The sequence below is a fragment of the Nomascus leucogenys genome, chromosome 3, assembly GCF_006542625.1.
Source record: "Nomascus leucogenys isolate Asia chromosome 3, Asia_NLE_v1, whole genome shotgun sequence".
NCBI lineage: Eukaryota > Metazoa > Chordata > Mammalia > Primates > Hylobatidae > Nomascus > Nomascus leucogenys.
In genome coordinates, this window is record NC_044383.1 from 153,343,194 (window position 1) to 153,358,037 (window position 14,844).

At 48.8% G+C, this 14,844-nt stretch overlaps 1 protein-coding gene across 1 annotated transcript; it reads left to right on the forward strand.

The window, feature by feature from the left end:
• Window positions 1-2,329: 2,329 nt before the first annotated feature.
• On the forward strand, window positions 2,330-5,286 carry LOC115832518. The gene has a single exon (XM_030804120.1). It carries the CDS (start codon window positions 3,000-3,002, stop codon window positions 3,801-3,803), a length of 804 nt encoding a protein of 267 aa, XP_030659980.1. The 5' UTR covers window positions 2,330-2,999; the 3' UTR covers window positions 3,804-5,286.
• The last annotated feature ends 9,558 nt before the right edge of the window (window positions 5,287-14,844 follow it).

Here is a 14,844-nt window from a genome sequence, read left to right on the forward strand (position 1 = left end):
TTTCGCCTCCCACCATGATTCTGAGGCCTCCCCGGCAATGTGGAACTGTAAGTCCAATTAAACCTCTGTTTCTTCCCGGTTTTGGGTATGTTTTTATCAGCAGCATGAAAACGGACTAATACATGAGGTCAGGTGTGGAATTTTTCACTTGTAGCTTCAGGTTAGTGCTCTAAACGTTGTAGATGTTAGGACATTTGGGATTCCAGGTTTTTGAATTAGGGATGGTCAGCCTGTAGGGCAAAAAGCCAGGTGCAGCAGCCTCCAGTCTGCAGGCCTGAATATTGGGCTGCTAATGCAGGAGAAGGCAAGATTGATCTGATGTCAAATATTGAAGCTGAAACGTGTCAGTGCCCATGTGGATCAATGTTTCATGTGAGGACAATGCTGACATTTTTCTAACCAGCTGGACGATTTTAAACCATTGTGCTGAAAGAAAGACAATCAAAGAATTATTATTTTTTTAAAAAATCTCCCTAGCTTATAAAGTTTAACACTGAAATACAGTCCTTAAGAATATCTTCTTCTAAGTGTGGTGTACAAATTCCATTTCTGCAGTGGTTTGAGGCTGATGTGCTTCTACAAGACGGTTTTGTGGTCTGGCCTAGCTATGCAGACCCTTTTGTTTCTGTTTCTGGAAATACGTCAGGCATGTTGCCCTGTTGGTGTAATTTCCTTTAATTCATCCTCGGTCACAGTTTTCCAGGGCCTCTGGGCATGGGCGTTGATAATCTCTATGCCTGGCAACACCAACGTCTGTGAGCCCAGCCTGACAATGATTCTACCACCTGTCAATGGAGCAGGTTTCTGTGTAAACAAGTGTGTGAATAACTGCTGAAATATTGATGCTTTATTGCCTCAACGGAGGCCACAGTTTCCTTTATTTTATGATGGTACTTGAAATAATGTTTGATAAGAACCTACCCAAAGTCCTCCTCACATTCAGCATCTTAGAGTTTCAAAAGAAACGTGTTGAGGTTTCTGTTCAAATTCCAGAAGATCCGACCAGATCCTGGGAGTCATCATCATGCTTCTGGTGGATTTTCTCCTGCTCGCATCGCAGAGTGTGATTCTGAGACCCCTCTAGCTGTCCCAGTCCCCTATGCCCAAATTAATTCATTCACTTCAGTGCTTCAAAAACTGTCTTTAATTCTCACAAGCCCCAAGTTGATGCATTCTTCTGAAATCCTTGCCTGATGACACTAAGTATCCATTCCCTGCCATTCTCTGTCACCACACGCTTTATATTTTCTCATTGCACATAGTAAAATATGTAATTTTATATTTGCTTTTCATTTTACTTTCCATCTCCTTCACCAATGTGGAAGCTCCAGGAAGGGAGAGCTGATGGACTTTCTTCCCCTGTTGTTTTGCTACTATCACGCACACAACGCCTGAATTACAGTCGCTGCTCAATAAACATCTGTTAATGAATACATGGTAGTGGCGCAGGGGCCTGGTGCGGGTGAAAACCTCCCTGTATTCCTCTTTAGCTCAGCACTCAGGGTACATTCCTTCCTGTGCACAGTGGAAAGTGACTCTGCTGAGCCCTCTGTCACCGCAGCCTCTGCAGAGGTCCGGGCACACGGCCACCTCAGAGCCCTCCTGCAAGCGTAGCAGCCTCGCACGCAACCTGGAGAACGTGCACATGCGTGGGACTGGCCCTGGTTCCCGCCACACTGGGAGGTGGCCTTTGCAGAAAGTTGTCATGTAACAGCCCTGCCAAGGGGAGGGTGGGACGTCCCGGTTTCACATGGATAAGGTTCTTTAGGGCAGGCTCCCTACAACACTTAGCAAATAAATAGTGTTTATTCATGTGCTCATCCAAACATTTGTTGCCCAGTGCAAATTCACTAGAATCATAGCGTCAAACAGCTGGATGATCGCTCGTCATCACACATAGACTTGAGGAGTCCCAGAGCTAATGTCAGCAAAATGATGGATGGATGCATAAGAGATAGACAAATAGATAATAGGTTAATTGAGACAGATAGATGGTAGATAAGGATGACAATGAACTTAGGTATAGATAGACAGTAAATGTGGATAGGTAGGTAGTTAGTAGGTAGATAGATAACAGGTTAATAGAGATAGATAATAGATAATTAATAGAGAGAGAGAGAGATAGATGAGAGATAGAGATGACCCTGGCTTTATCATTTATTGTTATCATTTCGACAAGGCAGAGACCCCAGCCCGTGGAGAAGCTGTTGGTGGTGCAGCTGGAGTGTGCGAATGTTTATGCACACATGTGTTTTTGAGGGGGAAGAGAGGAAGGAAAGAGGAAAGAAGAAAAACAACGGGACAAAGCACCCAGGGCCGCCATTCACGGGTCCATGTGTTAAACAGGCGGTTATTTGGATAGTTGCTGCTGAAAGCTTCTGCTACCTTCCCCAGTTCAGGAATGAAACACACAGGCCCTGGTGGTGGCTCTGGTTTTTTCTGGAATTGTTCTACTGGAAACTGCTCTCTGTGAATTGACGGCTAATGAGACAAGCAGCCGGAGCAAATGAGGGGCAGCGCTCTCCTCCCGTGTCCACCCTGTGGGCTCCTCCCAGGCCGAGGAAGCTCGCTGCCCAGGCTTGGACAGACCCACAAACAAGGGGAGCGGACAGCTCCACAACACTCAGCCCGTGGGGACCGGAGCAGGTGACTCTCCACCCAGCCTCTCTCCTTTGGACAAACATGAACTCTGGAGACGTCTGGGTGCAGCTGCCTCAGGCCCTGCTGTCTTCAACAGGACTGAGGTTGCAGTTTAGTTGGCTTTCCTGTTCCTGCTTCCCTGGGTCCCCCTCAAAGAAGACGTCTGCACCCCTGTGCCACCTCACTCTGGCATAGCCCTGCTCCTCCAAACCCCCAGGCCTGCCCTCCCTTGTCCAGGCAGATCTGACAATCTCCACAGTGCGGTGCAGACTTCAGCTCCAAGAAGTTGCTGATGATGGAGATAAAATCCTTTCCTGAGAGAGTCATGAACCGCGGCCTGTTTGAGGTCAAAAGAAGAAATGAGAACAAAGACAAGCCAAGGCTTCGCAGTGAGCCCTGAGACACCTCTCAGCTGGCCGGGTGGCCAGAGATCCCCCCTGCAGGAGCCGCATCGAGGCTGGTGGGCCACGTCTCCCAGCAAGCGGCACACAAGAAGGCTCCTCCCAAGAGGAGGCATCTGCGGTCTTCCCAGAGCAAAGGCAGCAGCCCCGGGAGCCCAGCCAGTCACTGGCCACCTGCACGCCTCTACACGGCAGACCTGGCCAGGCGGGCAGTGCCCATGGCCCCTTGCGAATAGAATGTGCTGGAACAGGCGGAAGCTGGGCAATTGTCCTGCACTCTGGCCAGCCAGTCCGTGGACGCTCCTGCCAGGCAGGACTGAGCCACTCCCAGTCGGGCGGCTGCCAGCCTTTGCTCAAATCCAGCCACGCCCTCTCTGGATACGGTCTGGACACGGGCAGGCCGAGCAGGCAGTTGCCCCCCTGGCTGGCTCTGACCTCCTGCAGCTCAAGAGAGGATGCATCGCGCTTCCAGGCATCCGGGTACTGAGCGCCGCTGCTCCGCCGTTTCTTTCTGCTACCGCTAATTCAAAACAGGGCGGGGAGCAGCTAGGCAGCAGCTGGGAGAGCTGCGGGCCCCTCCACCCAGTTGCTGGTGGGCTCCATCCGGCCGCACCGCCCGCACATGCTCACCTCCAGCTGCCTCGGCCCAGCGGCACGGATGGACTCAACGGCGACCACCGCGGCAGCTCCCAGGGGACTCCCCACAGGTCAGCTGAGCTTTGCTTTCTGTCAGCGTGCACGGTTCCCAAATGTCGGTGGTGATTTTTGTGAGGTGGGAGGTCAGCACAGGAAGAGTGGGGAGGCGAACCTCCCTTCCCGCTGTTTCCCGCCTTTTCCTCCTGGCCGTTGCCTTTCCACGTTGTCCTCCCTGCTGCCTGCCCCCGCCCACACTGAGCAGGAAGGTGGGGTGTGGGCGGGGAGGGGAGTGGAACTGACGGAATCAGAAAGGGTGGTGCCATTGTCTCCGGCCTAGCTTCTATTTAATCATTAGTTTCAATTCAGGAAAACGTTCTTTTGAGGTAATTTTAAAAATAAATCACATGCACCTCTCGAGTTAAGAAAACCAAGTGTCACAATCGTTGTTACCATGCAGGTGAGAGGAGAGGAGGGAGGATGGGAAAGCGAAGGGGCATGAGAAAGGCTGATGGGACTGAGCATCTACAGCTCACTGGCCTCCACGCACGTGCTGGCCCTCCCAGTCCACAGCACCAGCGGCATCTTCCCCACCCTACAGCGAGGAGGTGGATGCTGCCCCAAGGTGAGGAGCATGTCAGGGTGGCTTCCAGGTTCAGGTTCTCACCCAGGCCTCAGCCTCATATGTGCATTCTGCTCTAGAACATTCCTGTTCATGCGTGGTCGTCGCTCACTGGTGGCCGCTTAGGTGCACTTCCCAGTGGCACTGCCCAGCACGGAGCAATGCCTCTGAGTGGCAGTTCCCACGGCCCCTCCCAAGGCGGAGGATGCTGCCGCCAAGGAAACTGGGTCACCACGGACGCTGGTGAGCTATGGAGCTATCAGTGAGGTGTGGATTTCTGAGGCCTCTGGCAGGAGCCAGAGTAAAGGCCCTGAGTGTCTAGACTAGCCAGAGTGTCTGAGTGTAGGTCAGCAAATGTGGGCAAATGTCTAGGAGGTGGTGTCCTGCAGGGAACTGAAGGCCCGTGGGGGACGTGACCAACTCAGCATTCCGCTGAGGCTACAAACAGCAAACTGTTTATCATGAATGCAGGATGTGGGCAAACTCACAGTGCCCTGCCACCAAAAGGTTTGCTAACAGACATCACTCCCTAGCTCTGGGCTCCTTGAAGTTATCTGCTTAAAAAATCTAGTGCCTGTTATCCAGAAAATGCAAGCCTACTGTGAACCAAACGACAGACAGACAATCACCAACCACCTCCCGGCCTTTCTCGCTATCTCTTTTTGCCTAATGAATACGGAGGGCTGTGTAAAGTTCAGGGCCCAAAGGCAAGGTGCCCCCAACCCATTCTTCCAAATATACTCTTTTGTCTTTTGTCTTTTATTCCCGCGTTGCCCCCCTTTGTTCAGTCCAATAGGTCCGCAACAGTGTCCCGAGGGTATGAATCCTGGAAGACAACGCTCCACTAAGCAGGCATTTACCAGGTTAGTGCCTGTTTCCTGGGTATTAAGGGAAAACAGTAAAATGTTCTGTACGGGGGTCCCAGTTCTGCGTCACACGAGAAGAGAGTGTGTTTTTTTACTTTTTTAATGTGGCTCAATAAAATTTTAAATCACATATGTGACTCTCATTGTATTTCTATTACACAGTATGCTTTTTACCGTGTCAAAATATCTGGTGGTTTCAATCAAATTGGTTAGTTAGCACCATGTTCAAGAAAAACTCTGCTTTTAGGAAGGTACTAAATGGTTGGCTGGTTGGGTTTTTTTAATGGAATTATATAACGTGTTATCACTAATTTGGCTGCAGAATAGGAGTCTGGGGTTTGGCTATAATGGCCTCTGAGGTCTTCTAAGCCTTATAGCTCTGTGATATTAAACTTGGTAAAAAGATGCTAAGAGATTCCTAGATGACAAGCCAGAAAGTATTCGCAGCCTCATAAAGTAGAGACAACTCAGCCGCTGTGAAGGGATAAACATCTCCACTGCCACATTCGAAGTCTCCTCCGCGAGGCCTCAGTTTTGGGTCTGGTGATCTGGCTCCAGTTCCCCACTCCAGGTGGGAGCTTTGCAGGCATGGGCTAGTTATTCGAGTTCCAGGTGCCTGGGTGACCCATTTGTAAGGTGGAAATAGCAAAAGTCCCTCCCCAATGCTATCAAAGGGTAGTGATGCGAGACAGGAGAAGTGTGAAGACGCTTTATAAAACTCAGAGTGCTAACTACTGGGGCTTTTCCCCCTCTAGGTAGAAAGTTATAGAAGAAGGTGGCATTGTCTAAGAAACAAAATAATCACGTTAATGAATAAGGAAGGAAAGATTTCTGAGATTAAATAAAATTTTAATAGATTGATTTTTTAATTCCATATTTATCATCAAAGTCGAGCAGAACCCAAAACTGATCCTTATGGTTCCGAAAGCGGCCTTCTGTGGCATGGAGTTGTTGAGCAGAGTCTAGTTCTGCATGCATATCCTGCTGGGTTGCACCTGTTTAATCTTTGCCTTTCCTTTGCCCAAAGAGTCAGCATGTGAATTTGTTTATGAGGAGAACGACTCAAATTAATAACGAGGTGTTTTTGGTTTTTTTTTTTTTTTTAAATCTTTGGAATGTGCCACATCAAGTTCTGCTCCATTTCCTGGTGATTCAGATTCTAATGATGACCTTCACTCTCCCAGAACATCCTCCTGTGACTGGCAGCAGGCCCTCTTCGCCATCCACAGGAGTGGGGGCTGCTCCAGGCACACAGCCAAGGGGGATCAGCCCCGGGGAGGGGGCCGCAGTGCACCTCCTCCTGGCATCTTTCTCCCCCCGTGGGTCCACACTCTCTGACACCATCTGGCTTCCCTCCTGACAGCCCAATGCAGCAGACAGATGGCAGCGTTTACAGTTTCCACAGTGATGAGGGGCCTCCAGACAGTGCAGGGTGACCCAGGCGTGCCCTCAGAGCCTGGCGTGGCCCAACTCTGGCTGCGCAGTTGCCCCTGGGTTGTCCCCTGACTGACATCGCTTGGTCCCTTCCTCTGCTTCATTTGGGAATCCTTTGTTGTTCAGTGACCAGGGAAATTGAGAAAATAAGCAGTGTGCTGATGTCATGGAAACAGTATATAGCAACTAAAATACACCAGCTTTCCTGTTTTTCCAGGCCCATATTCTACCAGATCAACCAATCCATGGCTTTGAGTATCAGCTGCCCACAGCGCGCTTAGCACCATGCGAGAGGCCATGAGGAAGGAGGGAGGCAGGTGTGGTCACCATCCTTTAAAAATTCAGATGTGAGGCCGGGCGCGGTGGCTCACACTTGTAATCCCAGCACTTTGGGAGGCCGAGGTGGGCAGATCACGAGGTCAGGAGATCGAGACCACGGTGAAACCCCGTCTCTACTAAAAATACAAAAAAATTAGCCGGGCGTAGTGGCGGGCGCCTGTAGTCCCAGATACTCGGAGAGGCTGAGGCAGGAGAATGGCGTGAACCTGGGAGGCGGAGCTTGCAGTGAGCCGAGATTGCGCCACTGCACTCCAGCCTAGGCGACAGAGCGAGACTCTGTCTCAAAAAAAAAAAAAAAAATTCAGATGTGAGACCGGGAAACACACCCAGCAGAAACAATAGGAGTAAAACTGAAGAAAGGAAAACATGCCAGCATGAAGTTTTTGAGAAAAGACTCCTTAGAGGAGACAGGACACTGTCTTTCCCCCGTCACTGGGAGTGCCTAATGCCTAGTGTCAGGGCAGGGCTCTGAGCTGTAATTATCTTTCCTTACACCTACTAGTCCACAGAGGAAAATTAAAAGGCAAAACTGTTAAGATCAACCGGGCGCAGTGGCTCATGCCTGTAATCCCAGCACTTTGGGAGGCCGAGAAGGGTGGATCACTTGAGCTCAGGAGTTCAAGACCAACCTGGCCAACAGCGTAAAACCCCGTCTCTACTAAAAATACAAAAATCAGCCGAGTATGATGGTGCATACCTGTAATCCCAGCTACTTAGGAGGCTAAGGCATGAGAATTGCTTGAGCCTGGGAGGTGGAGGTTGCAGTGAGCCAAGATCGTACCACTGCACTGCAGCCTGGGTGACAGAGAGAGACTCTGTCTCAAAAAACGAAAACAAAAACAAAAAACCCTGTTAATATTGGGCCCATTTGCCCCAAGAACAGTTAAATTATTTAGTAACAAACCAAACCAAGTTTAAAGTTATTTCAGTTGGCAAGAATTCTAGCAACCTGGTTGCCAGAATTCGTTCACCGGGGTTCACAGGTGCAAACTATGAGCCATTCTCGTCCATTTCCTAAAAAAAAGAAAAACTTAAAAAAAGAAGAGTACGGGACAGCTTAGGAAATCACGGGGTTCCGGCCGTGAAGCTGAACAGAAGCTCCTGGGCACCAAGGCTGCAGCCACACGGAACACGCCACCTCAGCTCTGATGCCACCAGCTCCAGCCACACGCACACGACCAGTTGCATCCTACAAGTGTGCACTGCCACACCTCCGCAAATATTTCATTATCCTAACCATATCCTCACACTTTATTTGGTTGGCAATAATGGAGACTAAACTGCTTCATATAATTTATCTTTCTAAATAATGGAAATTGACTCCTTTAAAACTTTTAAACCATTTTAGATGGCCTGTAATATATGAAACTTTTTCTTACATTCTTCAACAAATAGCAATTTAATGTGTGTGTACGATTCAGTATGAGTGTTAAAAAAGTCAATTTTGGAGCAATTATATCATTGAGTCCATTGAATTATAGAAGGATTTTTGAACCCACATTAAATGTTCTCAGGCTTTAATTACTTTAACTTTCATATTTCTTCTTACAGTTTTTCTTCTCCTTCTCCTCCTCCTTCTTCCTCTTCTTCTTCACATTTCTTGCTGTATTTTCTATCAAATCTTAGGATAAGAAGTGGGTTGGCTAAGTAATTAGAAAAAGTTTAAAAAATACCTTTCAGAACAGAGAAAACAATAAACAGGTGAGAGAAAACATCAAAAGAGCAATGACTCATTGCTAATGTTAGAGACCCTCCAAGGCTCAGAGTTTTTCTGACCCCAAACTCTTGTCCTTGTCCCTGTGCTGCCCTTTCCCTCTCCTCTGACCTTCCCCAGCACCATCAACACATATGTTTCCATCACCTGCAGCCTTCAGTCCAGCTGCCTTTCCTCTCCTTCCTCTACCAACAAGCTTCCCAGTAAACACCTTACACTTTCCTTTTCTACTTCCTCACTCTTCATTCACACTTTTAAAAGCTGAAATTTCACTCCCCAACCCCACCAGGAAAGAAATAAAATTTACCAAACATCACTCCAGTGGAGAAACCGCCCTTGCTGAAGGTATTCACACAGCTACCTAACTGATAAATCTGGTGCATACAATTCCCATCTCAAGGTCTTTGACCTTTCTTCCACATTTGGTACAAGTGACTACCCTCATCTTCAAACTGCTTTTCTCTCAATTCCACAAAAATTCTTTCTGGATTCCTTCCTATATCTCTTATGACAGATTCTTTGCCACACTCTTTTATGGCTTTGTCTTCTTCTGCCTGCTCCTTAAGTGTTGGGATTTCCCCAAAGATTAATCTACAATCTTCTTTCAACTCCATACTGACTGAGAAGTGCTATTAATGCACCAGGGGCCCTATCCTGGTGCTGTGGTTTGGATGTGTCCACTGAAGTTCATGTTTTGACAACTTAATCCCCAGTGCAACAATGCTAAGAGGTGGGACCTTTGAGAGGTGATTAGGTCATGAGGGCTCTGCTTCATAAATGGATTACTGTCGTCATTACATCTGGGAGGTGGGCTCCTGATAAGTGAATGGGTTCAGCCCCCATCCCCCTCCTTTGCATTTCCACCTTCCACCACCCACCATGTGATGTCAGAGCACAAGGGCCCTTGCCAGATGCTGGCAACTTGATATTGGACATGTCAGTCTCCAGAACTGTGAGAAATACATTTCCGTTCATTGTAAATTACCCAGTCTGTGGAATTCTGTCATATTAGCATGAAACGGACTAAGACATCTGTTGAGAGGTTATGGTTTTGTCCATCTGATTTGTCATCTTTACCTCTCTCTTTGCAAATACGATTCTCCTTGTGGTCAGGCTGGAGCCAGCCCTCTGTTGTGAAGAGTCAGTGGGGAGACAGGCCTGAAAAGGTAGAAATACCTGGGAAAGGGAAGGGCATTGGAAATGTTCCTGAAGACAGCAGCCGCTGGGCCTATGGAGGGTGGGGGAGGTGGATGGGGAGGCTCCCCTGGGGTGCTGACGTCTTCATATTGTTCAAGGGGCACAGAGAAGCAATCGGGTATTTGTGGAGTCTCTCTTTGCCAGGGCTCAGCCTCTTTGGTGGTGGTAGCAAGAGCTTAATGGTTCTACCTGCGTCCCTGAACTGTACTTTCATGTGTCTACCCGCCTGGTAGACATTCTCCCCAAAACCCCTGCAAGCAAATTGAACCTGCCGTATTCCAACAGCACCCACTGGCTCCTCACCTTCAAAAATGCTCTAATTCTGTCTGTCTTATCTTTGTTAATGACATTACCTATGACCTAGTGGCCAAGGTTGGGACCCCATAAGGTCTTGTCTCCTCCTATTCTCTGTCCTCTTATTCTTCACATCCTATTAGCACACAAGTGTGAATCAGCCAGGGTCCCGGCAGGACAAGGTGGCCCACTTAGAGGGTTTAACTGAAAAGAGTTTTATGAAGGGACTATTTACTTGAGTGTGGGTGGGGCTGAGGGAACACAAAAGAGAAGACAAAATGTTGAAATTTGTTCATAGGACATGTCCGGATAGGCAATCTAGAGACAGAAAGCAGACTGGTGACAGCCTGGGGTAGTGGGGTTGGGGAACATGGGGAGTGGCCACTAAGGGGTATGGGTTCTTTCAGGGATGACACTGCAGAATGTTCTAGAAGGGATCGTGGTGATGGCTGCACAACTCTGTGAATGTGCCAGACACCAATGAATGGCACGGTGTAAACCAGTGAACTGCATGTACATGAATTACATCTCAGTAAAACCGTGAGAGTTGTTTACAGGGAAGAGGAGGAGGCATTGGGAGCATTCAGACTGAGCAGTAATAGGGACTGAGGAGCCAGCAGCCTGTGGGCCTGGAGGCAGAGGGGAGGGACCAGTGGTTCTGAAACCTGGAGCCACCTGCCTGAGGTTCTTCTCCAGGCAGAAAAGAACAAAGTCACAGCCAGACCCAGAAAGCCAGGGAGTAAACAGGGAGAAAGACCCCATGCTCCCTCCCCCGGCCCCCAGGCTCTGGCCCAGACCGTACTTCCGGATCAGGAAAGGCGGGCTCCTGGCTTTGGCAGAGCCAGCAGAGGAGAGCAGCCATTCCCCAGCCCTGCTGCCTCAGAAACTGCACATGGTCATCTCCCTGTCTCTACTGTCACCACCTTCTCAAAACCCCTGTGAAATCCTGTCTCCAGTCTCTCAGCTCCAGTCCACACCTCCTCACATTGGGGTGACTGGGGTGCTGGGGTGGGGGGCCCGTGCTCATCAACAGGTCAGTCCCCACAGGCTGTTCCCAAGAGGAAATGCTGACCCAGGGTGGCCAGGTTTCCCAGATTGTAGATACAATTAAAAATAATAATAAAAGACGTGGCCTGTCAATGCAGACCACAAAGCGAGTCCGGGGGCTGCCCGTTGGCCACTTCTGCCCAGTGAGAGAGCCGGGGCGCAGGAAGGCAGGGCTCTTGGACCCACTGCCACCGGCATCATAATGGGGTCCTCTTGGGTAAGCATTGTGCTGGGGAAGAGAAGGAGCCCAAAAGGGGACACTGAGGACCCCAAACACAAAGCCCCCACCGGGTGGACAATAGCTTCTGACTGCTGACCTGTGTTCCTTTAGGCCGGCAGCAAGAATCTGCAGAGCTTTGTCCCAACCGCTTGCTTTCCTCTTTTCTCGAACCCAGAACCAGTTGCCTCTTGTTGGGCTTTGTGGGGTGGCAGATACACGCCCGGCTTGTCCTCAGCCCCTGACTCTTCTCTCAGGCTCTTGCCGTGCACAGTGTCCATGCAGCCCCTTCGCTGGCCATTGTCACTGTCTCCATCACAAGTAGAATGAGGATGCTGGGCCTCGCAGGGCTGTGCCGAGGGCGGTGGCTTCTCCATGAAGGGCCTACCTGTGGGCCAACAGACCTCAGCGTGTGGCTTTCGTGATGTCCACACCTGTGGCACCCGTCCTCTCAGTCCCACACGTGGCAGCCCTGAGGTGTCCTTGCCCTGCCCCATGCAGGGGGCCCTGTACCCCACTCCTTGTATACGCCATGGGTTGATCTTCCCTGGGCCCACCTGTAGTCCAGCCTGGTGCCAAAAAGAAAATCAGTCAAAGGAGGGCAGAAGGAGAGAGAGTGTCCTGGAAACATCCTTGCGACCCGCACCCCATCACCTGCTGCAGCAGAGCCTCGCCACATGAGGAAGGCCACGTGGGCAGGAGGCGGGCGGAAAAGCAGCCTCAGTGCCAGATGCCTGGCCTCACACACATCACCAGGAGGTGTGTTGACATCGCTGTTCCACAGGTGAGGAAATGGCCACGAGGCTCGGAAAACAGCAAGGTCACCTGCCCCTGTCAAACTTCAAGAAGGTGCAGTCTTAGGACTGCCTGTCCCCCAGAGCTCGCCACTCCAGGAGCCCGAAGTCTTAGGAAGTCAGCAGCACTCACACAGCAGTCAGGACACGCGCCTGACTCAGTCACCTGCTGCCACCAGGCCCAGCTCAGGTACAGCGGCCAAGACAGCATACCCAACCACCAGGTGTCTGGAATATAAAACAGGCTGAAGTTTTGGGTTCCTAGTGCTTATTCCCCAACAATAAAACACAAGCATCATCAATGTGGAAAGGTTAGCAACAAGCAGTTTAGACTGGGAAATTTGTCACAGACAAGAAGGAAACTTGAATTTTCTTTTTTTCCAACAAACTGAAGACAACATGCAAGGACATATCTTCTGGGAGTAGAGCTTCAAAATAAAAGCCTCCAGAAACATTTCATAAAGACATTTTTCACAGAAAGTAAACATCAAGGAGAATGTGGTGGTTTGGATTCTTTCCTGAAACAGAAGTTAAAATAAAATGTTTTGACAAAGAAGAAGTGCTATTTTGATCTCCCTGTGAGATTTTTACAAGAAGCTCTGGTAGGAGTTTTTAAACAGGGTAAACTCTTGTTTGGTGGCAATGTTACTGTGTGTGATTGATATTTCATATTGGCAGACAGCCAGCAGGTGAGGAGGAGGAGGTAAAGGTTAGGAGGATTCTGCTTTTTCTTCCAACAGGAACTAGAGACAGAAGAAACTACTCCAGTACTACTGAATCTCCAAGCAGAATTTACTACTGAAAAGGTAGGCATCATCACTGATACAGTGTCAGAGTTCTACAACACGGCTAGCCTGAAGAGCCCATTTTTATCTCTCGGTGAGATTGATTTTCCATTTTTCTTGTCATTCTCCATTCATAGTCTACTCTCCTATTTCGCATAAACTACAATAAGAAAACACAGTAAGTTAGAATCATTGAGCATTCTTTAGTCTTTTTTCTTATAAACAGACACTATACCGTACAACACAGCAGAGCTCTGATAACATTTTAATATGCACCGATGCCAGATATTCAGGCTGCCCACCCAAAAGTGAAAGTTTTAGTTGCTTGTTTGTAAGTATCTGAATAGCCGACTTGAACTAAGAGGAAAATGCTGGAAATGCATTAACCTTTCATCTGGTTATATATAGATATAATCAGACTGGTATTTGTTTATAATTACAAGTACCATCTGAAACTGAAAAAAAGTTAGTGATGTGTTGACAAATACTTACATCCCCTCCCCCAAATTCTTAATGTCAAAAAGAAAAAAAAAAGCATATTTTTGAAGGACTGCCATCGCCAAGCTGCTTGGCAGATGATACAGCCTCTGCCTATTCTCTCAGTAACCCTGAAAGGTGGGTGCCAGGACTCTGAAGGCTCCGGGGTTTTACCCTACTTGCAAGCCAACAGGTGGGCCTGCAGTGGTTCTGTGAATGCTGGCAGCAGACCTGAGCCCCTTGAGCCCAGGACAAGTAGCTTTACTACTCCCACACAGCAGGCAGTAGGGTATGTGTGCCTCAGTTCCCCTTGCTCTCCAAGTCCCATGGGGGTGAGGTGGAAAGTCCCAGCTGGATCCTGCATATCTGGTGGGTGTGTGTCACAGCTGACAAAGTCCAAGCTTGGGAAACCCCGTTTTTTTATGATGGGCTGCAAGCAAACCTGACCTTCGCCCCAGAAGGAGACATTATCTCTATCTCCCAAGATGGTGTCACAAAGGGCTGTTGATGGCTTTGCACACAAGATAAGTGGCAAGTGGAGACGCATGGAGAATTAGCTCTCAGTGGTGGGCAATGTTATTCCACTTATCACAGATTCATAAAGGAAGCATTTGAGAAGGTAATCAGCCTGCTCAAGTCACAAAGCTTATTAAATTGAAGAATCAGAAGTCAAATCCAGGTGGGTTTGACTCCAGAACTCTCCCTTCTGTATCTTACAGCCAAATAGTAGTCCTCCACATTAGAGCATGATTAATCAATATATAAAAGGTATTATGCGTCAGGCAAGGTGGCTCATGCCTGTAATCCCAGCACTTTGGGAGGCTGAGGTGATGGATCACTTGAGGTCAGGAGTTCGAAAACAGCATGGCCAACATAGTGAAACCCCGTCTCTACTAAAAATACACAAATTAGCTGGGTGTGGTGGCATGCACCTGTAACTCCAGTTATGCGGGAGGCTGAGGCATAAGAATCGCTTGAACTGGGAAAGCAGAAGTTGCAGTGAGCCGAGATCATGCCACTTCACTCCAGCCTGGGCGGATCACTTGAGGTCAGGAGTTTGAGACCAGCCTGGCCAATATAGTGAAACCCTATCTCAAAAAATAATAATAAATAAATAAGTAAATAAACAAAAGGCATTAGGACCACAAACTCCTGAATTTACCACACTGGCACCTTGAATATTTAGAGCGTTTCAACAACAAACCTATGATCACTGGCCCTTTAACCAGGCCTCGCAATCTAGCATTATGCCCTTTAACCTCACCCCACAGTCTAGCAATCTGCATTTTTCATATGCAGAGCATGAGATATAGAAAGTCAAATCAGAGCCATTGCCCCTGGAGGGCACAGCCTCCCTGTGCTTGGCCCCACCTGGGAGTGCAGG